Source organism: Lutra lutra, chromosome 3 (assembly GCF_902655055.1).
Source record: "Lutra lutra chromosome 3, mLutLut1.2, whole genome shotgun sequence".
Lineage (NCBI taxonomy): Eukaryota > Metazoa > Chordata > Mammalia > Carnivora > Mustelidae > Lutra > Lutra lutra.
In genome coordinates this window covers 47,461,978-47,487,046 of record NC_062280.1, presented here as the reverse complement: position 1 = coordinate 47,487,046, position 25,069 = coordinate 47,461,978, and the positions used below count along the sequence as shown (strand labels likewise).

General features: G+C 58.5%; 1 protein-coding gene across 4 annotated transcripts; it reads right to left on the bottom strand.

Annotated features, from left to right (window-relative positions):
• Nucleotides 1–923: 923 nt before the first annotated feature.
• ANO7 (anoctamin 7) lies at nucleotides 924–24,699 on the bottom strand. 4 transcript variants are annotated; one of them, XM_047721636.1, is made up of 24 exons: nucleotides 24,572–24,699; nucleotides 23,239–23,350; nucleotides 22,212–22,269; nucleotides 19,289–19,422; nucleotides 17,380–17,487; nucleotides 16,662–16,798; nucleotides 15,766–15,823; nucleotides 14,950–15,060; nucleotides 14,027–14,192; nucleotides 12,551–12,641; nucleotides 11,977–12,073; nucleotides 10,670–10,813; nucleotides 10,464–10,601; nucleotides 9,750–9,848; nucleotides 9,569–9,671; nucleotides 8,790–8,922; nucleotides 8,492–8,546; nucleotides 6,855–6,952; nucleotides 5,928–6,073; nucleotides 4,445–4,650; nucleotides 4,222–4,364; nucleotides 2,243–2,333; nucleotides 1,692–1,811; nucleotides 924–1,542 (listed from the first exon to the last, which is right to left on the bottom strand). In XM_047721636.1, the coding sequence occupies exons 1-24, from the start codon at nucleotides 24,607–24,609 to the stop codon at nucleotides 1,426–1,428; spliced, it is 2,703 nt and encodes a 900-aa protein (XP_047577592.1). In that variant the 5' UTR covers nucleotides 24,610–24,699; the 3' UTR covers nucleotides 924–1,425. The 4 variants fall into 4 exon arrangements, 3 of the variants coding, with proteins under 3 accessions (XP_047577592.1, XP_047577593.1, XP_047577594.1); XM_047721637.1 differs by having other exon boundaries at nucleotides 4,454–4,650; XM_047721638.1 differs by having other exon boundaries at nucleotides 8,790–8,901.
• Nucleotides 24,700–25,069: the final 370 nt, after the last annotated feature.

Genomic DNA, 25,069 nt, shown 5'->3' with positions numbered 1-25,069 from the left:
CCTAGGGGCTGGACATGTGTCCTGCACGCACAGTCTGTGCCACCCCCACACCCCCACCCTTCTCTCTCAAGCTCCGTTAATGGAAGCTCGGTGACCTGCCGACTCTACTATGATTCTGAGTAGACGGGAGTGTCACTTGACAAGTGTACCTTGAGCCTCCCGTCCATGTGGCAGCCTGAGGTGTGTCCACCTCCAGGAGCGATGGACTGGGGTGAGAGAGAACACGCACTTGAGTGGACAGGCTGGGGGACCCAGAGTAGGTCCAGTGAGGATAGGGAGGGAGGAGGGGACGGTGCTACCTTACCTTTCCAGGAGTACCCTCTCCATCTCTTGGGGGGCCTGGTTGGGAAAGGGCACCTTTTCTCCAGCTGCGTGAGGTTTGGGGCCTTTCCTGTTGGCCATCTTGTTTCCCTCCACTGGCCCCTCCAACCCTCACAGCATCTACCCAAACCCCTCTTCCCTCCGTCTTTTCTATAGCATCCTTCCACAGCGCCCACCCCTGCCCTTCCCTAAAGGTAAATTTTAAATTTTCACAACAGGTTTTTTGCACAGCTGCATTTATTGCTAAATGTTATAGATGCAAACCCCCTCTCTCCCCCAAAACTGTATTTGGGATCTTGTGTGCTCTGTTTTTGGTGGTTGTTACTAAAGATTGCTTGGTGACCCCGCCCAGGCCTGGTCTCCTGCAGCCACCCCTGCAGCTGGGACAGCCCTGGGCAGGGTGGGGTGTGCGTGTCCATTTCCTTTGTTGAATGTCTTCCATATCATGTGTTTCCATAGCTATGATCCGTCCCTTGGCCTTAATTTTGGAACCTGGAGATTATATGCAAACATGTGTAAAGGCTTATGAATATGGATGACACTGGAATTTTATAAATTCTAAAATAAAACATGAAACCAGATAGAGTGTGCTACAACTCATTTTGTCATGCAGCATGTCTTCTCTCGGTCCTGTGGAACCAGGGATGTCTTCAGCATGCTCTTAAGTGGTAACTGGAGATGCATAGATAGTTCTAGTCTCTGGTGTGATTCTCCCAGCTGGCATGTGGGAGATGGGTCAGCAGTGCCCTGAGAGCAGAGAGGCAAGGCGCTGGGAGGGAAGCAGGCAGTAGGCCCTGAGCAGGGGTGAGGCGGGCCAGCACAGCTGGTGTGGAGCTACCTGCCCTGGGGCCGGGAGGGAGGGAGAGGCCAGGGAGCAGCTCCAGCTATTGCTGCAGTCAGCTGGCCTTGAGGGCCCCCAGCCAGCACCTGGGAGGTAAGGTGCCTGAGCAGAGACCCAGGGTCACCGAGGTCACAGCACTTGGGGCCAAGAAGGGGCAGGAGGTGAGCTGTGGCCTCTCAGGGCATCGAGCCTGTGATAGCTCTGGGGCCTCGGGAGTCCCTGCCCTCCAGCTGCGGCTACCGACTTGAGGTGACCCCGTGACCTCAGAGAGAAGAGACTGGTGAGGCCTGGCCGACTCCTGGCGTTGTAAGCTGTGAGCCCAGACTCTTCTCCGAGCCCAGGAAGCTGTTGTCCTTTGCTCCATCTGTTCCAGAGAGAGCCTGTCTCCAGGAAAGGGTGCAAGAGGGAGTGACTAGACTGAGCATGGTCTGTCACGGACTACAGCAGAGTGCCAGGCCAGGTGCCATGCCACTGGCAGACGGGGGAAGGCGACGCGGGAGGACTGGGGGTTGGGGAGGGGCTCACTCACCTCATTCTCAGCCAGTGCCTGCTTGGCCAGGTAGTACTCCCGCTTCACCTTGACCTCCACAGACTCGGGAATGTCGGGTATCAGGAGGTCAAGGACCCGGCTAATGGAGAACACCACATGCTGGGAGCAGGACATGGTATAAGCAGTGGGAGAGGGTGCCCACCCTTGGTAGAACAGATGCCTCTACTCTCCTGAACAGGGCCAGGTGTGGGCATCTGCTCCCCAGGTGTGGGCTGAGCTGCAGAAGAGCAGTGTAGCAGAGGAAACCCCTGGAGGCGGCAGGAGCCACAGCTACAGACACCTGTCCCAGACACAGTCCCAGGTTCCGGGGCCCTGTAGAGCCTCCCGCACACTTGCAGCACCCAGAGACAGAGGCCAGGCAGGGACTGACTGGTTCCAAGATGGGGAGAAGACAGTGTGCAGGAGAGCTGTGATGGGACCAGGTGGCAGTGCATGTGCACCCCACAGCTGCACGCCACATGGTGGATCAGGCATCCTGGGGGCGGGGGGTAGTGGGAGAAGCCAGCTGGGGAACTGGGAGCCTGGCTCACCTCAAACACAATGACGAAAGCCAGGCGGATGGCCAGAAGATTCCAGTAGGTCGGAGAATACTGCCCATCATCTTCCCTGAAAGCCTGGTACCTGCAGGAGATCAGGAAGTCCGTGTGGGCAGCTGGGGCTCTGTCTTTTCCTTCCCTGACCCTGATTCTGGACCCGGCTTACCTGAGGACACCTAGAGGAGCAAGTACTAGTAAAGAGGGTACTCTGACAGGACCTTTAGCTTTCAGTGTTGGGGTCCCAAAGGGAAGGATGGATGGGCTGGATTGTCCCACTCCCTTGAAGTCTAAACTGGGTCCCGTGGTGGCAAAGGTCCTGTTGTCCAGTGGATGTGCTAATACAGTAAATCTGTGCTGCTGTGGGTGGTGTCACCCTACTTAACACCGAGAAAATGTGCCATTCCATGAGACCAGCAGCAAACGCTATTCACACTTGCCCACCCAGCATAGTCTCCTGACTGAATAGGCTCGTTACTTTCGGTTTGTCATCCTGCCATCCTTGGGCAGCTGCTTGTACTTCTGACAAGATGTGACATTCTGCTTTGTGACATAAACTTACATGCTGCACTCGATGGAAAGCACTACCAGGGCCAACGTTGTAGGGGGGGAATCTCGAATATTAAACAGTAATTGAGGGGGAAACCGTCAATGAATGTCATAAACTTTCAGTGGCTAAACTAGACACGACATGAGAGATTGGGAATGGAGAGACAATTCTTTGTAATCACCCTGAGTGCTCTACAGAGAGCCAGAAGAAGTCAAAGATATTCACCGTGCCTTTGAGAGACATGAAGGGAAGACAGAGGTACTCCAACGTGTCCTCCAGAAGCTAAGAATGCAGACTAGAGAAGCTCTGTTTGAAACAATGAAAGGGAGAGGTTTCCGGAACTAAGGAAAGACATCACCTTTTAGATTAAAAGCATGTACTGAGTTTCAGTGAGAAACTTTTAAGGAGACTCTACCAGTGCTTCCTACAAGAAAACAAGGTCACAAGAGAGTAATAATCCCAAAGAGCTGAGGGAAAATAAGTCAAACCTAGAATTGTATGCCTGGGGGCGCCTGGGTGGCTCAGTGGGTTAAGCCTCTGCCTTCGGCTCGGGTCATGATCTCAAGGTCCCACCCGGGATTGAGCCCCGCATTGGGCTCTCTGCTCAGCAGGGAGCCTACTTCCCCCTCTGCCTGCTTCTCTGCCTACTTGTGATTTCTCTGTGTCAAATAAATAAATCTTTAAAAAAAAATTGTATGCCTGCTATTTGAAGGACAAAGAGAGAATTCCCAGCATTAAAACCAACTTATGTCACCATAAGGGTATGCCAACCACACACACCATTCCTGAAAGGGCTATTCCAGGATATACCACAGCAAGAATAAAAATGAACTCAGAGGAAAGGCAACGCTGAAGAAACCGTAGTCACAGAAGCTACTAAAATATACCAAATAGATGTGATTAACAAATTACTAAAACTTTTTAAGATTTTATTTATTTATTTGACAGAGATCACAAATAGGCAGAGGCAAGCAGAGAGAGAGGAGGAAGCAGCCTCCCCGTGGAGCAGAGAGCTGGACGTGGGTCTCTATCCCAGGACCCTGGTATCACGACCTGAGCTTAATGCACTGAGCCACCCAGGTGCCCCCAAAATGTTTTTTTTAATAGTAAAACTAAAACTGTAACAATAACAAAGTGTAGTGGTGGGGGTTCAGTCGGCTGTAAAGTGTGTGAAGACCCTTGTCACACATGGGAAAGGAGACGAGTGAGTCCCTACATTCTTGGTCAGGAACACTTACATAGTTAATCGGAATGCTAAAAATGCAAGGGTGACTAATAAAATAGTAAAAATGGACACCATCAGTTCCAAATAAGCAAGAGGCCGGAGCTCCAGGACCGGGGTCTAGGAGCCACCGGCCGGACTCCACCCCACCCCAGCTCCCGGCGCCCCGTCCCCAGCACTCCCCCACCCCCTCCCTGTTCCCACCTGCATGTGCGGTTGTGCGCGGCTGCGAAGGTGGGCGGGGCGCGCGCCAGCGTGAAGTTGACGTAGCCGTGGAGGTCGCCCTTGCGGGTCCCCCGGTAGTAGGCACGCGGCAGGAAGTCGGACGTGAAGGCCAGCAGGAAGGCCTGGGCGGGGCCAGCGGGTCAGCTGGAGCCGGTCTGCGCGGCCCCGCCCCGTCCCGCCCCAGCCCAGCCCGGGCGCTCACGTTGCTGACCACCGCCAGGTGCGCGATGCCCGCCAGGATGTGGGACCAGATGCCAATGTCCTGCGCGCGCTCGGCCACCGGGCGCCGGTGCTGGCAGACGAACTTGCGCGCATCCAGGCGGATCTCCACCCAGTTGTTGAGCAGCGCGAAGAGGGGCGCGAGCGGGCACGCGGCCACGAAGATGGTGACGAAGCCGAACTGTAGCACTGCGAACGACACCGGCGGTCACCTCCGCCCTCCCCCCACCCCCTGGGCCCACACAGTGTGACCCCGTCTGCCCGCAGAAGCCTTCCACAAACACCACCACCGCCCCCCCTTAGGGAGGCTCTGGCCACACCTCCAGAGACCCCCTCCCCCAGGAAGCCTCCCCTGGCTGCTCACACAGCGCTGCAGGCCTTTCTGGCCTGGCTTGGGCCTCCCCGTACTCCCTGAGGTCAGGGACTCTGGAACTCTCCTCCCCAGTGCTCAGAAACCCTGTTTGCCTCATGCAGCCATGGAAGCAGGAACCTACTTCTGATTTTAAGGCTGGCTTCTCCATTCACCCCTTCAGGGGAGCTTTAGGGAATAGCTTCTTCTTCTTTTTTTTTTTTTTTTAAATATTCTCTGCACCCAGTGTAGGGCTCAAACTCACAACCCTGAGATCAAAACTTGCCTGCTTCACTGACTGAGCCACCAGGCGCCCCGGGAATGGCTTCTTGAAAGGGATTTCTGAGTCTTATGTGAAATTATGAAGGGGAGCATGGGGTCCCATTTCTTGTCTGGTGGAGTAGGGACACGGGAGGTCAACCCCACTCCATGTCATCATGAAAACACATGTCTCTCCCTCAAGAACCATCCAACCCCCTTTTGTCCATAGATTGGTGGATAACTCTACCACCCCTTCCGCTTTGGCTAGTGGAGCACTCAGACCAGTATGTGGTCCAGATACCCACTTTAGGTTAGGAGCGTGGGAGATCGATTCCCCTCCGTTGTCTCTGAGGAGGACCCTGCACTTGCAGGGACCAGTGCCTGTAGTGGACACACGCCCTGCCCTTCGAAAGGGCTTCACCCTGCGTGGGGCGTGAGCTGCACGCATGGGTACCAGCTGACGAGGGTGCATTGGAGTCCAGCAGAGTGTGGGCATCGAGATCTCTGGGGAAAACAACCTCCTAGGTGTCCCCACATCTGGAGCCGGCCTTTGTCCTCATCCCCAGGGCCCATCTCCGCAGCATTCAGCTTCTCTTCTCACTCCCACCACTTGGCTCTGGCCCATGCTTGCCAGTGCCCCATCCAAGGCCCCCAGGCCCTCTTCTGGACCCCTGTGCCCGCAATGCTTTCCTGTCCCATTCTTGGCCATCCTCTCTCAGGCCCTCTTCCCTCCAACCCCCACAATCTCCTTTCCAGAGCCTTTGGGGGCCTGGCTCCATGGGGGACCCTCTGTCCCCACAGGTAGATGTACACAGATGCCCAAGGCCAAGGCCATGGTCACTAACATGGCTCCTACCCATTTCCAGGTACTCTTGAAACAGGCCTTCACAGGGCAGAAGCTCGTAGTCAGCCTCCCAGGGTTCCTGGCCAGCCGCCTCCAGAGACCCGGCCTTCCTCTTCTTGGAACGCAGCCGGAACTTCTGCCACCAGCTCTGTAGCTTCCTGGAGGTGGAAACACCCGGGGAAATGGGTCTTGTTCTTCCAGGCTAAGCCCTGCGTGCTCCACAATTCAAAGGCAGCATCAGGGGAGGGTCTGAGCCATAGGGAGGGCAGGGGTGAAGAGAGCATCTACATCTCAGGGGTGGGGGGCATCCCCTCCCCCGCACCCCTGCAGTGTCCTCCATAAAATCAACATTGCTCCTGATAGCTTTTGGGGGGAATGAGTTCCCCTCGGGAACTGCAAAGCAGGGGCCAAGAGCTATGTCAAGGTTTGGAGGGGGCAAACAAGGGCAGTTTCTGTGCCAGGAATGTGGGGGGCATATATGTCGCTCTGCCATATGCTGGGGGGGGGGGCGTCATGTGTGCTTGTTGCTTTGCCGCACTGTCACTTGTCCAGGCCCTGTCCCCTCCAGGCACCGAGCTATGCCCTGTCCTTATAATCCTGAGTTCTTCTTCACTGCGCCGACCTCAGAGAGAAGCAAGACTGCACCGAGGCGGGGGTGGGGGGTAGTGTTGGTGAAGGGTTGGATTGGTCAAGGTCCCATAGCTACATCTTCATGGTGCCGCAGAAAAGCCAAGCTGGGAGCTGTTAGTCGGGGAAGACCAGGTGTGCAGGGGGGATGGGAGGGTGTCCAGATTGGTTCCAGCCTGGTAAGGGGGCCCAGTTGCTTTAAGGTGGGCCCCAGTGGGGCCATGGCGGTGGCACTGGGGAGATGGAGGCACCTGAAGCCTGGCCCTCCCTTGCTCCTCCCTGGTGCTGCCCTCGAGGCTGGGGTTGACTCACGGGACAAGGATCTCCTGCACGTTGTTGATGATTTGCTTTCCCGCCATGATAACCAGAAGCTCCTGCGCCAGCTCGATGAGGCAGCCTCCCGCTGCACACTACAGAAGCAGGGTTTCAGGTTAGCTCGGGGGAAGGACTGTCCTCCTACCCGCCCATCCTTCTCTATGCCTCAAAGGTGGCCCCCTGCCATGCTGTCACCTCCCTTTCAGACTTGCCATGGCACACTGAAGACTGCAGAGAGTCTCCCTCCCTTTCCCTGGGCTCACCCAAGCTCCCCACAGACTCCCCCAGATTGTGCAGAGGGGTGATGGGATGCTGACATATGGCACCCCAGATTTCCTTTGGGGACCCACACAGGGTTATGTGGGGCTGATCCTAGCTTGTGGCTAAAAGGAGTACTCAGGCCCCACTAACCAGTGACCCAAATTAAGTGACAGTTGGGCTGGGGCTTTTAAGGGAGCTCCTGAGACAGCATGCCTTGCACAGGGGTACTGAGCTGAGAGTGCTGGGCCAGCTGCAGGCATCTTCCCCACCAGGTAAGGCAACCCTGACTGAGAACACAGCCTAAGCTGGGAGAGCAGTGCAACATTATTTAAACGCTGGATCCAGCCATACCTGAGCCCACAGAGCCCTGAATATTTTCAATACCAAAGCCAGTGACACTCCCTTTTTTGCTTAAGCCAGTTTGAGTTAGCAGCTTTTTTCACTGGTCACTGAATGCTGCCTAGCTGATATAGTATGTCACGCACAGTCATGCCCCTGATTTGGGGTCCCCGCTACCCTGTCCCTAAGAAGCCTCTCCCATCTCATGTGAAACTGAGGTGGCCCCTTTGCAGTCAGCAGTTGGGGTGGGTCACTGCCAAGACCTGTGGGGAGGAGGGAGACCTTCTCAGACAGGAGAAGAGGTGATGATCCCAGCAGGGGCTGTCAGTGTCCCGCCCATGTCCCCTGACCCAGCACAGCGGCCTTTGGGGACCTTCATGCAGCCCCTGGGCTCAGGCATGCTTGGCCATCCACTGCTGAGGAACCAGGTGCACAAGGATCATCTGGAAGGTTTTTCTACAATGTCCCAGAGGGTCCAGGGCAGAGTCATGCCCAGGGGCTCATGGCAGTGACCTCCTCACTCAAGTATTCACAGGCGTACTCCCTTTTGCCTGCTCCCCTGGCCTCTCACATGCTCCCTGGGATGACACCCAGAACAATTACTTGCACCAAGTCTTTCTCTTGGGGTCTGCTTGGGGGACCCATGTGACAGCAGGCTTGTCCTGCACTCTGCAAGTTGGCTTAACTTGCACTTTGTGAAAAAGTAGGTTCCCGCTTGGCTTTCACAGCAGCTGGTGTTCACAGGGCTGGGGCCAGCCATGGGGAGCAGCCAAGCCCGTCCTAGTCACCGGCCCCCAGCCCAGGAGGGTCGCCAGTCTCTACACCCCCAACCCCTCACAAGGGCTCGAGTCCATCACTGGGGCAGGAACCGGGCTCAGGTGTGCTTCAGGGTGTGTGGAAATAGGGGCACGGATAGGACACGTGGGCCCAGCGGTGGAAGTGGTGCAGGAGTGCTGCGGGGTTCTGGTGGCTCAGGACATACGCCTCGGGGTCTATACCCCCACTGGCAGGTGCTGGCCTCTCCACATACTCACCTCCTCATTGCGGACCCCAAACAAGGTGTGATAGTTGCCCGGGTATCCCACAAACCTGGAGGAGAATAGAGGTCCTGAGGCCAGGAGTGAGGAGGGGCTGCTGCCCTTTGACCTACTGAGCCCCACGGCCCCCACTTGACCAGAGGAGGCACAATATGGACCCTGAAGCCCAGTTTGCTGGGTGAGCCCACTCAGGGCTCAGGTGCCAACCGCCTGCCTTCCCTGGGTGTCTGGACGGTGTCCCAGCGCCCACACAGGGGGCCACAGGGGAACTGTGGCCAGAGGGAGCGGCGCTGACCTGCCCTTGAAGAAGGCGATGTAGATGGGAGAGGAGTAGAAGTTGACAAACTGGAAGATGAACACCTTGAGGGTGAAGGCATCCTCAAACTTGGTCTGGGTGCGGTGCATTTCTAGGGCACAGGGGGAGGGGCCTTAGTCCCCCCATGTGAGGCTGCCTCACCCTGGGTCCCAGGACTGATAAGAGGCTGGGGGTGGGCCAGTGGAGGGGCCAGAGGTGGGGCAAACAGGGTGAGTTGGAGGGGACAGCACAGGAACACCGTAGGCCGCTCCCACAGGGCCCTGCCACTGCTGTCCCCACACCTGGAGCCTCTACCTGGGACACCCGTCCCCACTCCCCAGAGGGCCACCCCACCCTTGCTTACTCTGTAGCACTCTTTCGCCCCAGCCCGCCCCCACCAGGTGGGCCCTGAGCTCTCTGCCCCTGTCCCAGACCAGGCTGGAAGCAGACGGGAGTCTGTGGAATGGACAGACTGTTTATTAACATTTGTCCCAGGAAATGTGGGGCAAGGGGGTGGGGGAGGCTGATAGAAAGGGCACGAGATGGGGGGCAGGAAGAGGAGGGAGGGGGCCGTGGACAAGTCTGCCCCCACCCCCCCAGAGGGACAGCTCAGCTGTGAGGGTCTCCTGCTCTCCCCCGAAAGCTGCCCCAGGGGAGGGCCCGCCACGCCCCCCGTGCCTCACTCAGACGGAAGGATCCTACTCACGGGAGAGGGGTGTGTTCTGCCGCCAGGGCTGGGTGAGTCCCTGGGTCAGTGCCCTGGGGCCTCGGCCACTCACCCCATCTCGTCAGAATGTGGGCCAGGGCCACGTAGATCTTGGAGAGGATGAGGATGAAGACCAGGTTCACCACGGACCCTGTGAAGCTGGCAATGCGTGAGGCCTGATGGGAGTAGGTGGGTCAGAGGGGAAGGGGTGGTCCAGAGCCTTCCACCCACCAGCTGGGCAGGTGGAGACTCACCCAAGCTGCGAGGATGGTGTTGTCCAACCGGGACATGAGGATGGCCATGATGGCCCGGTACAGGATGATGGACACGAGGCACATGACGACCACAGCCACCTGTAGGGCAGCCAGACGCCTGAGCCCCCAGCAGGGGCCCGTGCTCTGTACCCCTTCCTGTCGGAGGGCAGAGTGGGGGAGGGAGGGGAGGAAGGTCCTTCAGACTAGAGGGCAGGCTTCATCTGGGTGTCAAGGGGCCACTGTGCATTGTCCTTGGCCCTAGGTGCTGGAGACCCATCCCTCCTACCCCCACTCTACCCCCTCACCAACCAAACAGTGGGGGTTGCTAATGTCTTGGAAGGGGTGGGAGGCTGGTCCTGTCAGGAAGCCCATCGGCTAGAAGGCAAGGAGGGGGTGTTGGAGCCCTGTGCCGGGATCACTCCCCACCACCACCCATCCCTGGCTTGAAGGCTGCCACAGGGCCTGCATCCATGGGGGAATCTTCCCAGAGCCTGCGCCCACCTCTTGCAGCCTGGACCCCAGCTGGGCCCCAGGCTTGGCCCCCTCTCTGGAGCCCAGGCAGCCAGGGCCCTTTCTGGGGGCTGTGAGAGTCTTCTGGGTCACGCGGGAGGCAGTAGGCTCCCGGCATCCAGGAGAGAAGGGGTGACAAAGGTGCCCCACATGGTCAGGAGGAGGGAGACGACGGGGAAGGGAGGCCAGGGTGGGTAGACTCACCATCATCACCACCACCACAGATCCCGCCAGCACTCGGCGCAGGCGGCTCCTCTCCGGGAAGTAGGGCTCCTCCTCCCCAGTGATGGGGTTCAGGGCCGTCATGGGGGCCGAGGCAGCAAACTGGGGCCTAGGCCTCTCCTGGAAGGGAGCCAACGTTCAGCAGCGGCCTGCATACATGGGAAGGCGGCAGCTGCCGGGGCACCCACCTCGATGTCTTCGTAGTCAGAGCAGCCCCAGCGGTAGGCCAGCGTGGCGCTCGTGCGTTTCCAGTGCTCCAGGAGCAGCACAGCCCACAGCGCCATGAACATGCTGAAGAAGACGGTGCCTCCGTGGTCGAAGAGCCGGCCGGCCTGCGGGGGGCATGGGCAGGGTGTCTGGCTTGCCCAGGATCCGAGGCCCCTTCATTCCCAGGGAGTTCTCCCTTTGGGAAGGGCCATGCCTACTCAGAAGCAGGTGGCTGGTTCCCTGGGGCCCAGGGCCCCCGATGGGGGTGGAACACTGCTCCAGGGCAGCCTATAGCCTGAGGGACTGTCAGAGCTGGGGACAGACTTACACACAGAGGTCATGCTGTAATGGGCTGAGACTTTGGGGGACACTGGTTAGGGGCAAATGCATTGGGCACATGGGATGGACATGAAATTCTAGGGGCCAGAGGGTGGCTTGTAGTGGCTTGAACTGTGGGCCTCAAAGCCAATCTCCACCTGGAATCAGAACGTAGCCTGATTTGGAGTGAAGGCCTTTGCATACGGAGTTAAGGTAAGGCCTTCCAGATGACAGCGCCCTGGTCGGAGCCCTAAGCCCAGTGACAGATCCTTACGCAACTGGGAGAACAGAGCCTGCACGGGGAAAAGCCAGGGAAGTTGGGGGCAGAGGTTGACACAAGCTGGAGGGACACAAGCCAGCTGACTCCAGACTCCCGCGGCTCCCACACACTAGGAGAGGGGCACAGAACAGCTTCTCAAAGAAGCCCAACCCTGTGTACCCCGATTCTGGACTCTGGCCTCCAAGACAGTGAGAAAACAGGGGTCTATTGTTTTAAAGACCTCAGTTATGATCATTCGTGACAGCAGCCCTAGGAAGCTGATTCAAATGGGATCCCAGAAGTCTGTCAAAAGTGTGTCTGGTCTGTGGGTCCACCTTGGCACCAGGGCTCCAGGCCCAGCGTGCGGGGGAGGCAGGCAAGGCCATGAGGCCACTGTTTTCATGGAAAAGCTGCCATGCCCAGGCGGTGTGTTGGGCTCCGGGACTGCGTGCAGCCTTCGGCCGCCTGCTCAGTCTGCTTGTGCCCTGAGAGCTTCAGGGCTTGCCTGCCTGCCAGGTCTTCCCACTGAACTTGGCTGGTTACCCATAATAACAGGAAGAGGAAAGCTGAAGGACCGCACGATCCTGGTGGGAACATTGTCACAGTGGTTTGCTAGCTCACGGGGCAAGTGGGAGTCTGCCTTCGGTGGTGACAGGGCTGGGGCTCTAGACAGGGCATGGCCAAAGCCAGCTCACCCATGCGGCTCCGTACCTGGACCAGGCTGCAGGTGCTGGACAGCAGCCAGAATGGGCAGTCGAGGCAGAGCGGGCACATCTCAAAATTATCCGCGCTACTGCACAGCTCCTGCCTTCAGGGCACAAGGGCAGGTTGCAGGAGCCATGGGGGGGACAGGCCCCCATCAGTCCCACCCCTCACCCTCTCCCTCCCCACCATGGCCTTTGCCAGGCTCAGTCTTTCTTTAAAAAGTAGTTTTGGAATACATGCCAAGATAATTTTTGAGTTAACTTTTTGAAGTTTTAGCTCCATTATGAAGTAAAACCAAGCCAATTCATTTACTTATAAGAAACGCTTATACTATTATAAGAAGCAAGGGTGAATACCAATAAAATTAGCCCAGGAGCCCGCCTGCCCCCTGTGTCAGCCTGGGAGCCTGTCTGCCCACCCGTCAGCCTTCCAACCAGGTCTACAGGAGGGCAAGGATGTGCTCAGTGCTCACCTTTGTCCCCAGCTCTGCAAAGGGCCTGGCACCTATGGGCCCCCGAAACACCACCCCCCTCAGGAAACACGGGACAAGTCCTGGGAGCTGAGAGGAGAGGACACTTACGTGGGCACATCTGAGAACACCATGAAGCAGCCCACCAGGAACACCAGAGTGCCCACTGCCGCTGCTGGCAGGAGCCAGCCCGTGTAGAACCCTGTAGGAACAGCACTGGGGTTGGCCATCAGGACCAGGATGAGGGACCCTGGGAGTTGGCTGTCAGTGCCCTGGGAGGGCCTGGGAGTAGCCAGTGCTGAGTTAGGCACTGGGTGGGGGTCTGCTCAGCCACTCTTGTCCCTTGGGCACCCCCACCCAGCCAACAGAACCTGAGATCTTCTGGGACCTTCTGGGACCTTCTGGGAGGAAGCCAGCAAGGCATGGTGCTCAGGAATGTCCCCTGGCTGCTCTGAGCCCAGCTCGTCCTTCCTGTCCTCTGTCCTGGCCTCTGGACCCCCTACCATTGAGTTCGGCACCCGACCCCCCAGGGCTCCTGCACGTCCCTTTCCTAAGACCCATTTGGCTCCAACCACCATGCCCGGAATGGACATCCCGTCTGTGGGAGGCACATAGCCCACTGCATTCCGATCTGGGAGACAGGTAGGGTCCATTCTGAATGTTTCCCTTCCCCCGCAGCCCCCTCCTACATGGCCAGATTCCTCGGTTGTCACCATCCCTCCAGCGGACACCCCGCTGTCTCCCACGGGTCTAGCCCAGCCCCTGGTCTGGTGTCCCGCCTCCAGTCCCACCCTGCAGCAGCCAGAGTGACACCTGGCCCAGAAGCCCAATGAAGAGCCTGTTCTGCCCTGTGTTGGCCTGCAGCCTGGCTTTGCTTCCCACGGCCCCTGCTTCTCCTGGCCAGGAGATGGAGCCCCAAGGTCCTCCCCACATGGGCGGCCCCTGCCCTGTCTGGGTCTACAGTGACTGTGTCACATGCAGGCAGGGTCCCTGCAAAGGCGTAGCACCCCAGCACTGCTGGCCGTGTGAGTCCGGAGGAAGGACTGCCCTGACCCGCAGCTGGAGGGCACATGTGCTGTGCTTGGGGATGAGAAGGGTTTTCAGAAGGGGGCAGGGGAGGGTGCTGCACTGGGAGTGGGGATAGAGCTGAGTCTGTGAGGGGAGCAGGAAGTCCTGGGCTGCCCAGGGCAGAGGGTCATTCTGCAGGAGCCAACTTGCCCACAGCGGGGGATAGGGTGGCTGACCCTGGGCCCTGGGCAGGGGTGACCGCCACCATTTGGGAGTGCCTGCAGTGGCTCCAGGTCTCACAAGCCACGTGTGGTGGGCTGGGGACACTGGGGGCTGAATCGGGAGGGCCCTGTCTGCAGAAGGGGGCTGCCCGTCCCTCACTGGGGCAATAGAAGGCCCCCAGAGGAGCCACAGGTATATGGCAGAGGCTGGCAGTGGCTGGGTGGGGGTAGGGCTGGGAATTGGGAAGCATTTTCCTCTGGTGTCAGTGTGGCTCCCCTCAAGGGGGCAAAGATCAGCAGCCTGAAGCCTGAGCTAGCGGGTACAGGAGGTCCAGTGGGGTGGCGGGGCAGGACTGACCTAGCCAGGCGAAGTAGAGGGCCACCTTCTCCCCGAAGTAGCTGCGCACGTGGTCCAGAGGCTGGCACTTGTACCACTTGTGCCAGCGAGCCCAGTACTGGAACAGGATCTGCCTCTGGGTGAGGCCTGCAGCCTGTGTGCTCTCCGGGGGGTTCCTAAATGGGCCCTGTGGACAAGAAGCCATCCAGTGGAGAGATCCAGGTGGCCCTCCCCGAGGTGGGGGACCCGAGAGCTACTCAAGGGAGGAGGGCATGATGCTGAGGGACTAGGCAGCCAGGAAGGCCTCGTCTGAGTGGAGCCCCTCAGCCAAGGTTCCTGGGGTCCGAGACCAGGGCAGGGAAGTGGGGGAGCAGTCTCAGAGCGGTGTGGTCCCTGGTGAACATGGGGAGGTGGGGCCAGCTGTGCCTCCCAGAGAAGGAAGGGGCTGTCAGTGGTGGGGGAGGCACCAGGCCTTCCCAGCCAAGTCCCCACTGTTGCACAGTGGTGGGTACTGGCCTGGCCCAGCCCGCAGGCCCCACCACCCCTCTGTGCAGCTCTGAGGACTCACGGTGGGTCCTGTGCGTGAGGACCAGCCCCACACGCTGGACTTTGTGTCGAGGACACTGGTCAGTCTGACAGGTGCCCCTCACCAGCACTGGCTTGGTTTACCCGGCTCTGTGAGGGGCACAGGAGACCTCACCGTCTTCCCTAAGATGGAAGCTGCCACATGGCAAGGAGGGTGGCCTCTGGGCCCCATGGCTTCAGACAGGGCACTGTGGGGCTGGATCATGTCACCAGCGTGTTGTTGATCCCCGGCATGGCCACCCATCTGCTCACAGCTGTCTAGCACGGGGGGCAGGGCCCCGGGGTCCTCCTCGGCCAGGAACTCAGCCTCACATCCAGGCCAGAACCCCCCGCCCCAACAACCAAGCCCCTGCTCTCACATCATGCAGGGGGAAGGCCGCGGTGAAGACGCCCTCTGCCAGTAGCTGGTCAATCCCAAACAGGCCTTTCTTCTCATGGCCATATGGGGTCTTGGCCAGGATGGCAAACAGCTGGGGAGAGATGGACATGGTACCTGTTACCTGTTGTGTGAAAGCAGGGCAAGACTCTCCCGGCCCACTCGCCTTGCTGCTGATGGTGCCCATAAGGTGTGGTCATAGTTCTTGCTCATGTAGCCGCCCACACACACCACAGTCCCACTTTAGAAATGGGGGGACCTTGGCCAGAGTCACTGGACTCACAGGAGTCCAGTCTGGATCTGAACCCAGGCCCTGGCTGCACACAGCTGGCTCCCAGTCCATACTCTGGGCAGGAGACAGCTTCTATATGGGTTCCTGTGTCGGGGGTGGGCACTGCCCTTGGCCCGGGCAGCCCACAAGGCCCTGTGCCCTTTAGCGGTCAGCAGGAGGCTCTCCTGGGCAGGCCTATCCCCCGTCTTCCCCTCCGAGGCCACTAGAACAGTCCTCCCGGAGCAGCTGGTCTCAGGGATGCTGTGGCTGTAGGTCCACTCTGGCCCTCGGTCCCCTTCCCCGCCAACCAGCAGGACCCATGCCCACCTGGGGCCCTGGGGGTCGTGGAGGGGTGCTGAGCAGGGCCCCCACAGTGTAGTGAGCTAGAGGGCAGCCCGGAAGCCTCCAGCACTCAGCTCTGAGGGGCCCCTGGCCCAGGGCTTTGGCACTGTGATCACAGAAGAGCTTTCCTGTGTCCACAGAGGCCTCTGTCCTCAGCTCAGGGCCACACCGGGAATGCCCACTCACAATTTGGTGCCTCTTGGTGCTGGTGAAGAAGGTGTCCTGGTTGTCACTCCCAAGGAACCTGTGGGATGTGGAAGCACAGAAGTCCAGCCCCTGCAGCAGCACACGCCCGGGAGTGCACGCGGGGGGTGCACACGCACGGCCTCATCCCATGCCCAGGAGAACAGCCACCGATCTGCCAGCAGCATTGACTCCAGTTGGCCCCTTTCCTTTTCCGAAGGCAGAGGTCACAGAAGGTTCTTCAGACAGCACAGAAACCACCCCCCACACAGCAGGCAAGTCGGTGGGGGAGCCTTCCACATGTCCCCGAGGCCCTGAGCGCAGGACCAACGGGCTCATGGGTTGTGTCTGGTGGTGGCCTGTGTGGACGGATGATCGATCCCAGGATCTTGGGAAGTACCATGGGTGGAGGCAGGCTGGTTTCTCCCAGGCCTGGAAGGAGGTGTTCTCAGCTTGGGCAGTGAGACCCTCTGGGAGTCCTTAGAGCTGGTCACTGACATGGGTCCCCACTCGCCCCTGACGGTGGCCTTGTCTGCAGGCGGGCTGTGTCTGTGTGGGCAGCTGGGGCTGTACCGCACACGTGGACGGGCCCCGTTCAGTTTTGCCTCCGAAGTGAGGTGCCTGGGCCCGAAGACTCTGCCCCCCACCACGGACCTGTAGCTGAGCAGGAGACACACCTGTGTGCCCGGCCAACTCTGGGGGATGTTTGTCCCCCAGCAGCCCTGTCCTGCCCTGACCAAGGTAGTCTGTGCTTGCCCGCTGAGAGGCATGTCCCCGGTTGGAAGCCCCGGGGAGGGAGGGAGCGAGACCATGGAGGGGGCACCTTGTCTGAGCTCAGTCCCACAGCCTCGCATTTGCCGTGCAGCGGGGTCTTGCCGCAGGAGAAGCCCCAGCCTCACCTTGAGAGCTTGCTCACTTTGAACTGGCAGGAGTAGTACTCGGGGGGCACACCAGGCACGTCCTCCTGCAGGATGTTGGGGATGCCCAGCCACGCCAGCAGGCCCGCTGACCAGTTGGAGGCCTGGTTGGGCAGCTCCTGGAAGGCAGGGGTGTTTGGCTCCCACTCCCAAACAGACGCGACGGCGAGACTGGCACTGTGCCATGGAGTAGGGGTGTAGGGGGGTGCCGAGTGCCCATCTGCCCTCCCCCGCCATCCCCCTGCCGTGCTGTGGGCCCTGCGAGGAAAGACCAGGCAGCCCCTGCCCCTCTCCAGGCCTCAGGCTCCAGGGCTGCCTTGCTGGGCTGTTGGAAGCTCAGAGCCCCTTGGGGCGGGAAGAGACAGGAGGGCAGCCCTGCCTGTCCATGCCCGTACCACCAGGGTCAGAGAGGGCTGGCAGGGTGGGCAGCACTGAGGCCCCCAGGCAGGTCATCCTCGGGTCACCTGGCAGGTGCACCCCCCTCTGCCCTGTGTCCCCTAGGCTGGGGCTGGCCCTCCATGGGGGAGGAGGGAGGGGTGGTCTGGACCTGAAGGAGGCACACGTCCCCAGCTCTCTGAGCCCACCCAGCTGCCCAGTAAGGCTTCTTGGGGTGCAGGGATGGGGGCTGGAAGGGACCCTCAAGGACCCTGAGTGGGGAGCCTCCGGGGTTGTTAGCACTGTGGGGGACCGCCCCCCCTACCTGCAGGGGCAGCTTGAGGCGCAGGTCCTCTGCGTAGTAGCAGAGCACGGCCCAGGGGGCGCTGAGGAGGATGTAATGCACAGTGCCTGGCCCGTCCTGCATGGTACGCTGCGGGGACAGGGGCTCCATGAGAGCCTGAGGGGGCGCGCGCGTGTGTGTCCACTCACACTCCTGGGGAAGACGGAGGTCTCGGCAGCTGTGCAGCGGCTCCTCAGCCCCAGCCGTAAAGCCGTAGGATAAAGGGCAGCTTGCTTGTGCGAGCACCTCCAGACGCTTAGCTGGCCGTGAGCCCGGCCGTCGGGAAGTCAGTGCATCGGCCATGGGGAACAGGGATGGGGATGTGGGGGCCTGCGCCAGCCATGGCCTCCGGGACCAGCGGGCCCCCACAGGTGGTTTGATTAGGGACCCCCCGCCCCGCTCTCCTGACCTAAGGGGGCCGTCAAGTCAGCGTTCAGTTTGCAGTTAGTGAATAACGGGCTTGGCCTTCGACAAGCCACTGGGCGTCCGTGTTATGTGTGGACATGGAGCAGTGTGCACACATATGTCAGTGGGCGAGCATGACTCTTCACATGTGCGTGCAGACATGTGGCAGGTGCTTCTGGAGTCATGAGACCAGAACTTGAGGCGCCTCTGCCCCACACAGGCTGGTTTCCAAAACCCCTCTTTTCCCTAAATGCGCATGCTCAGGCCCCGTCCAGGGCCCCTGGAGCAGACAAGCCAGGCAGGGTGGGCAACCCCAGCTGGAGGAGCCATGTGCTGACACCTGTCCTCTAGACTGCCCCCTGCTGTTGCCTGTGTCTGTTCTCCTGCAACCCCCACTAAAGGGAAGCCCGCCCTTCCCAGTGACGGTTCTGCAAACTCATGGGGCCACAGGTCCCAAAAGCTTTTTCCATGATAAAGGGGGGCATCTTTTCATCCCCACTGACAGGACTGTCAAGTGATCCAGACTTGAAGGGGAGGGGGTGTCAGCTCTTGACCCCCAATCCCCTGGCTGTATGTCTACCGGTGGCTGTGGCCCTGTGGAGGGGCGTTGGTGGGGGGTGGGGGGGAGGTGAGCACAGCACATGTCATTTCCCGCAAGGATGCCGTCGTCAAGAGGGGTACATCCCCCAGGAGTTCTCTGAGCAAGGATGCCAGCCCCGCAGTGGCCGCACCACTTACAGGGGCACATCTCAGAGGGATGACCCGGGACGAGCCGCATGGAGTGCAGTCCCATTCCATCAAGTCCAAACACACAAAACCAAGCTGCACTGTTTGCAACATCAAGTTGGTGCGGAGATGATAAAGACACGGGAAACTGATCAATGTCAAATCCAGGACCAGTTCGCTCTGGGCAGGGAGAGGACACCTGATGGCAGGACCTGCTCCCAGGGACGGCAGAGAGCAGTGGGAAGGGTGGGTGGAGGACCTGCGGGGCGAGGCCTCAGGGACCAGGTGATGTGAGGGGTGTGGGGCAGGCAGCGAGGCTGGTGAGGCTTCGGGGCTGCGTACTCTACCGGCCCAGACCCCCTGAGCAGCCGCACGCCTTCTGCCACTGAACATGTGCTCAGCGGGGCCTCTGTCACAGAGGATACAGTTGGGACAAGGGGCTGCTTTAGTGGATGCGTTCTGTAAGCGCAGCCAGTCCTCATCACAAGGGTTCCACCTAGACACACCTACACAGAAAAATGGGGAGGGCGGCTCCCAAGTATTCAGGAGGGTCTGAAAAGCTCGGGCTCCAGGCACAAACTGGGCGTGCAAGGGCCTATGGTCAGTAGTCCATAGGCACGGGGAGCTCGCCACGGGTGGGGCACCCAGCAGGACTTTAGTGTGGGGTTTGTTCCGGGGCTCTGGACCCCATGCCCTCGGGCCTTGTTGGGATGGTCATAGGTCATCCAACAGATGCAGAGCCCACCACTGACCCCAGTACCTGGTCCACGCACAGCCCAGCTGCATGGAGGTTCTCCAGAAAGGTCTCCCTCCAGGCTGCATGTGTCTTGTCCCTGGTGGTGCTGTCCTGTTGCTCACCCAGCTTCAGGTCTTCCTCCCAAACAAGGACAAAGTCTGTTAGGAACCAGCAGGGACAGAAGTCAGGGCTGGCATCCCAGCTGGGATGCTCAGCTTCTGGGAGGCATGGGGAGTAGGAGCCAAGCTGGAGGACCCTTGACCTGCTGCTCTATGTCTCCTTCCCAGCCCTCGCTCTGGTCCTGGTCAGGGCTGGGAGGGCTCGAGGACAGAACTGGCTGATGGGAGGGGCTGCCGAGGGGCTGGAGCCTGCTCTGGGCTCTGCGGGTTAGTCCCCACACCCCACAGGGGCTTCAAGGACTTTTAGTGCAAGTCACCCTCAGAATTCCCTCCCTGCATAGAGAACTGTAATGGCAGAACAAAATGTGGGAAGCCCCTGCTTTTCTGGCAGATGTGCAAAAAGGAATCAGCACAGCACAAGGGGTAAATAAATAGGTAGATATCAGAGTAAAACTATTACTAGTTACAGATAACAAGACCTTGTAGATAGAAAAACCCAGGGGCACCTGGGTAATTCAGTAGGTTAAGCCTCTGCCTTCGGCTCAGGTCCTGATCTCAGGGTCCTGGGATCGAGTTCCACATCAGGCTCTCATCAGGGAACCTGCTTCCCTTCCTCTCTCTCTCTGCCTGCCTCTCTGCCTCCTTGTGATCTCTCTCTCTGTCAAATAAATAAAATCTTAAAAAAAAAAAAGAAAAATCCAAAGGAATTCACTATGAAATTATTACAACTAATAGCAGATTTTGCAAAGTTGCAGGACACAAGATCAACATATAGAAATCAGTTGGGTTTCTATACATTAGCGATAAGCTCAAAATGAAAGGAGGAAAACCACTTTCATTTGTAACAGCATCCCAAATAAAGTATTTATAAACAAACTCAACAAAAACTGTGTAAGACTTATACTTCGAAAACCACCAAACATGGTTAAAATAAATTGAGAAGCTAAATATATGCAAAGACACCCTATGTGCATGAATCAGAAGATTAATATTATAACGATAGCATTATTCCTGAAATTAATCTACAGATTCAACAGAATCCTCATCAAAACCCCAGCTGGGTTTTTTTGTGGGGGGGGGGGGTCTTTTTCGCTTGTTTTTGTTTTGTTTTGTTTTTCAGAAAATGACAAGTCTAAAATTCATTTGGAGATACAGGAGACCCAGAATGAACAAAACAATGTTGAAAAAGAAGAATAGAATTGTAAGACTCACACTTTTGGACTTCAAAACTTACTGTGAAACTAGAATAACCAAGACTGTGGTACTGGTAGAAGGACAGGCATACAGACCAGTGAAATATATTTGAGGTTCTGAAAATAAACCCATATATTTATGGCTAATCCATTTTCTTTTAAAAGGGGGCACTACAATTCAATAGGAAAAAAATAGTGTTTTCAGCAAATGGTGTGGGGACAAGTGAATATCCAGATTGGAAAGAATGAATTTGGACCCCTACCTCATGCCATACACAAAAATTAACTCAAAGTGGAGTTAAGATCCTAAGATAAAGACCTAAGTATAAGAACCAAAATGCTAAAGCTCTTGGGAGGAAACAGTTGTACGTCTTCATGACCTGGTTTAGGCGAGGGTGTGTTAGCTAGAGCTTAGCAAGAAGAGAGAAGATTGAAGGACTTATGCAAAATTAAAAAGCTATGTGCTTCAAAAGCACCACCAAGAAAGTGAAAAGTACCCCAGGGAATGGGAGAAAATATTAGCAAATCATATATCTAATAAGGAACCTGTATCCAATATACATAAAAAACTTTTTCAACTCAACACTAGAAAGACAAAATAGCCCAATTTAAACATGGGCAAAGATTTTGAATAGCTGTTTTTCTTTTTTTTTTTTTTTAAGATTTTATTTATTTGACAGAGAGAGAGCACAAGTGGGCAGAGAGGCAGGCAGAGAGAGAGAGGAGGAAGCAGGCTCCCTGCAGAGCAGAGAGCCTGATGTGGGACTCGATCCCAGGACCCTGAGATCATGACCTGAGCTGAAGGCAGAGGGTTAAGCACTGAGCCACCCAGGTGCCCCCGAATAGCTGTTTTTCTACAGAGTCAGACAAGTGGCCAATAAGCCTGTGAAAGGATGCGGGGTATTGTCATCCATGAGGGACTGAGGGATCAGAAGTTACCCTACAGCGCTGCCGTCCCACAGTCCCCTCCAAGACAAGAGCCCCATGAAATCTGGGGCATGAATGTCCCCTGTTGCTGTGTTAGTCACACGAGCCATGGAATGGGGGCCGCCAAGATATCCATGGCCAGATCTTTCAGGGAGACGCCTACATGGGGTTGTCAGCTCACCAGGTGCCTCTAGGCCTCATTTCCAGGATTGGCCGCCCTGCTCCCGGAAGCGGCCACACAGGGTCCTTCCCGCCAGCAACACCCGACCATCCCAGTTTCCTCACGGCCTTGATGATGCTTGTTAGTTTCTGTTTTGTTTTATTATTTGTAATAGTTGCTGTCCCGCGGGCCATTAGGTGAGGGTGTGTGCTCTCTGGGGCTGTGGGCACGGGGGCAGGTGGCAGTGGGGAGCCTGGGCAGGGAACAGGGGCAGACTTGCCTTCGGGGGGCGGCCCTGGCCCCTCAGGAGGGACCCCCGCCCTGCCAGTTCCAGCTCCCTGGCGTGCTTTGCTTACCCCCAGGCCCTCCCCTGGGCACCCTGTGCATAGCACTTGACACCGGGGTGGGCGCAGGAGAAAGTGCTGGGTGGGGGAAGGGCTGCCTGGTTACCGGGAATGGTGACCGGCTGCCACCCGTGGGCGTCCCATCTGTGTCTCCACCCCCAGAACTAACATGGGCACAGCTGTCAGATACTGGGAGAGGCTCACCTACTTGGGGCTTGGAAGGGCTCCCCACCCTGCGGGCGGCCTCCTGGTGTCCATTCAGCTGGAAGTAAAGGAAGGGGCATGGCAGCATCATGACCCTGACGACTCCTCCACCTCCTTCCCCTCGACTGGTGCTCCCCCCAAGGGTGCTGCCCCCCTGCCTCCCCTCAGGGACAGAGGCATGACCAGAGAATACAGCCACCGGGTGTGGGCAGAGCAGCTCCCAGACACAGGCACGTCCAGGGCTGAGGTCAGCCTCATGACTCCTCTGGCCTCTGGAAGGCCACATGGGCCTCCAGGCACCTGGTTGGGCTGTGCACAAAGGTCAGGCTTGTAGGTAGAATGGGCAGGACCCAGGTGCCCATGACTGAGGGCCTCCAGCAGCTGGGGGAGAGCCAGACAGCCCCCCAGGTGACTCTGCGCCCAGGCCCAAGGTAGTCATGGTGCCCAGAGTGTTTCTAAAAGGTCCAGATGACCCCCAGGCAAGTAACCAAACACCGTGGACATAGCTGACGTCCTCATCCCTCCTCTGGAGCAGGGGGTGTCGGGAGTTTGTCCCCTCCCAGGCCACTTCCACACTTTGCACACATCAGAATGCGGCATCTCAAGGAACATTCTATGTTTAAGCTTCAGGACATGATACACATCCCTCTCTAGCTTTCCCTCCTGTGGGTGGGACCTTGCCTGGCCCAGCCTGTGCCCAGCCTCTCGCCTAGCCTGTCCCTGAGGTTGTCTGCATGTCCCTCAGGGCCGGGGAGCTGGGTGGTGACCTGGGAGCCTCCCCCTTCCTGTCACCAGGGGAGCTCCAGGGCACAGGAGGGCCGGCATCAGGTGAAGGCTGTGGGAAGACACGGTGGCCATGGGCACTGGGTCCATGCCCACCAGCTGGGACCCCAGGTGGGGCCATTGTCTTCTGGGCCCCTGAGTCTCATCAGGGGTGAGGGCTCAGGCCCAGGCAGAGAGAGACCCTCCTGAACCGTGGGCCTGGGTCTCCAGGAGGAGAGGCGAGAGGCTGCCTCCCAAGCTTTACCCGTGAGGTGCTGGCTGTGCTCCCGTATGAGTCCTCGTTCTTGGCACTGGGGACCATGTCGATCAGGATGGTGCTGTCCTCCTCCCGGGCCAGCCTCCGTGGCATTCCGATCCTGCACCCACAACCCCAGGGGGGCCTGTGAGACGTGGTCCCAGGAATACCACGCAGCCCACGTGAACCCACGTCATCGGGGAGGGCACAGGCCAGACCAGCTGCCCGGGGTAGGTTCGAGGCTGAGCTGTCCCACGTGGAAGCACAGGACGGTCCCCCATGTGGGCTTCCAGGTCTAGGAGCAGACCAAGGAGAAGGAGGGAGTGTCTGGAAGGCTTGACTCTGCAGCTGTGTGTCTGTCCACCTGTCCAGTGTGTGTGCCTACCTCCCTATCAGCCCTGCCTGGGGTGGTGGGGCCTGAGGGGGCCCAGAGGGGTGGGCTCAGAAACCCCCTCTTCTTTCTGCTCCCCTGCAGGAGGAGCAGAGGACACCATTCCATTGAGACGAGGCCTTGGCTCCTCCTGGACCCGCCGGGGAGGCTGGCCTGGCCACGCTGACCCTGTGTCCCCCCGACCCAACCTCTGGGTCCCCCTATGGGGAGGTCAGATGCTACTGTTCCTGTGGACAGGTTGGCAAAGTGGGGCAAAGAGCGAGAAGAGCCCTGTGTCCCAGAAGGGGGGGGTTTGAGTGGGGGCTGGCCATCTGTCCCAGCACAGGCGATGAGGGCTGTCACCAGCCACAGAGGCTGGGAGGGTGTGAGGCTGGAGCTACAGGAGGTTGGAGGGGACAGCTCATTGAGGGCAGAAGGTTGGAGAGGCAGAGATGTGAGCCTGCAGCTCCTGACTGTCTTCCAGTTTCCAGATGGCCTGGAGCCAGGGATTGGCCTTATGACACGGTCCCTGGTATAGGGCCAGTGTGTGTCACGGGGCAGTCCCAGAGGAAGTCTGGAGAATTTGAAGTCAGCTAGCTGCCTTCGGTGCTGCTGACCACCCCCCTCCATGTGTCCCTTCTGGGTTGTCCGTGCAAAGAGGATGGGGACAGAGGAGGCCCCAGTCACAAAGGCCATAGAAGTGACCTGCTCCATGTTGGCCCACTGGGCAGGTGGGAAAATTGTAGTTCCCTAGCATTGGAGGTGCTCTGCCCAAAGCCACACTGAGTGCCTGGTCTTTCTCATCCCCCCCCCCCCCCCAGGGCCAGGCAGGTCTTGGGCAGCAGGGTGAACCCTAGATAGAGCTTCAGGGCAGTGAGAACCCTGATGGCTGGGGGTGCTTACGCAGCCTCCCTGGAGTCCATCTCCCCACCTCCCTCCCTGTGGCCCTTGCATCATGGAATGGGTTCCCACCTGGCATGGCGGCTTCTGGAAGAGGCCTCTGAGGTCATGGACAACCTTTTAGCACCAGCCTGGTCTGGGCAGTGGAGTCTGGGCCAGACCCATAGGCAGAGAACTGGGAGGGACCAAGTCCTTGTGGTCCTGCCCAGGTGGGGCTGTCCACTCAGGTGTCCTCACCTTGCTTGGCAAATGGGCAGGAGAGGGGCCTGGTGTAGCTGCCTGGCAGGGGGCAAGGTCTCCCAGCTCCTGGAACAGGATCTGCCTTTGTTTGAGAAGGGGGTGTGGGGCTCTGGGTCTGCAAACAGAGGCAGCCCATTTTCCTAAAGCCTCTCCCTGTCTCACATGCAAATGCCACCATCCTCCCCCAGAGGACACAGCTCATCTTTCTCCCCTGATTTACTTAGGAATGTCACTGTAGAGGGACCGGGAGTGGTGGCGCCCAGCTGGGGCGGCCACGGAGGGTTTGGCCGCCATCTCCACCTGGTGGGCCACTGTCCAGAGACTCTGAGG

Coding starts and splice junctions, on each gene's coding strand:
- ANO7 (XM_047721636.1), bottom strand. CDS start 24,609: ATGACCTCAGAGGCCTCTTCCAGAAGCCGCCATGCCAG. Junction 22,270..23,238: donor GCACAGCCAGCACCTCACGG/GTAAAGCTTGGG, acceptor CTTTACTTCCAG/CTGAATGGACACCAGGAGGC. Junction 8,547..8,789: donor ATCGCCTTCTTCAAGGGCAG/GTCAGCGCCGCT, acceptor ATTCTCCTCCAG/GTTTGTGGGATACCCGGGCA.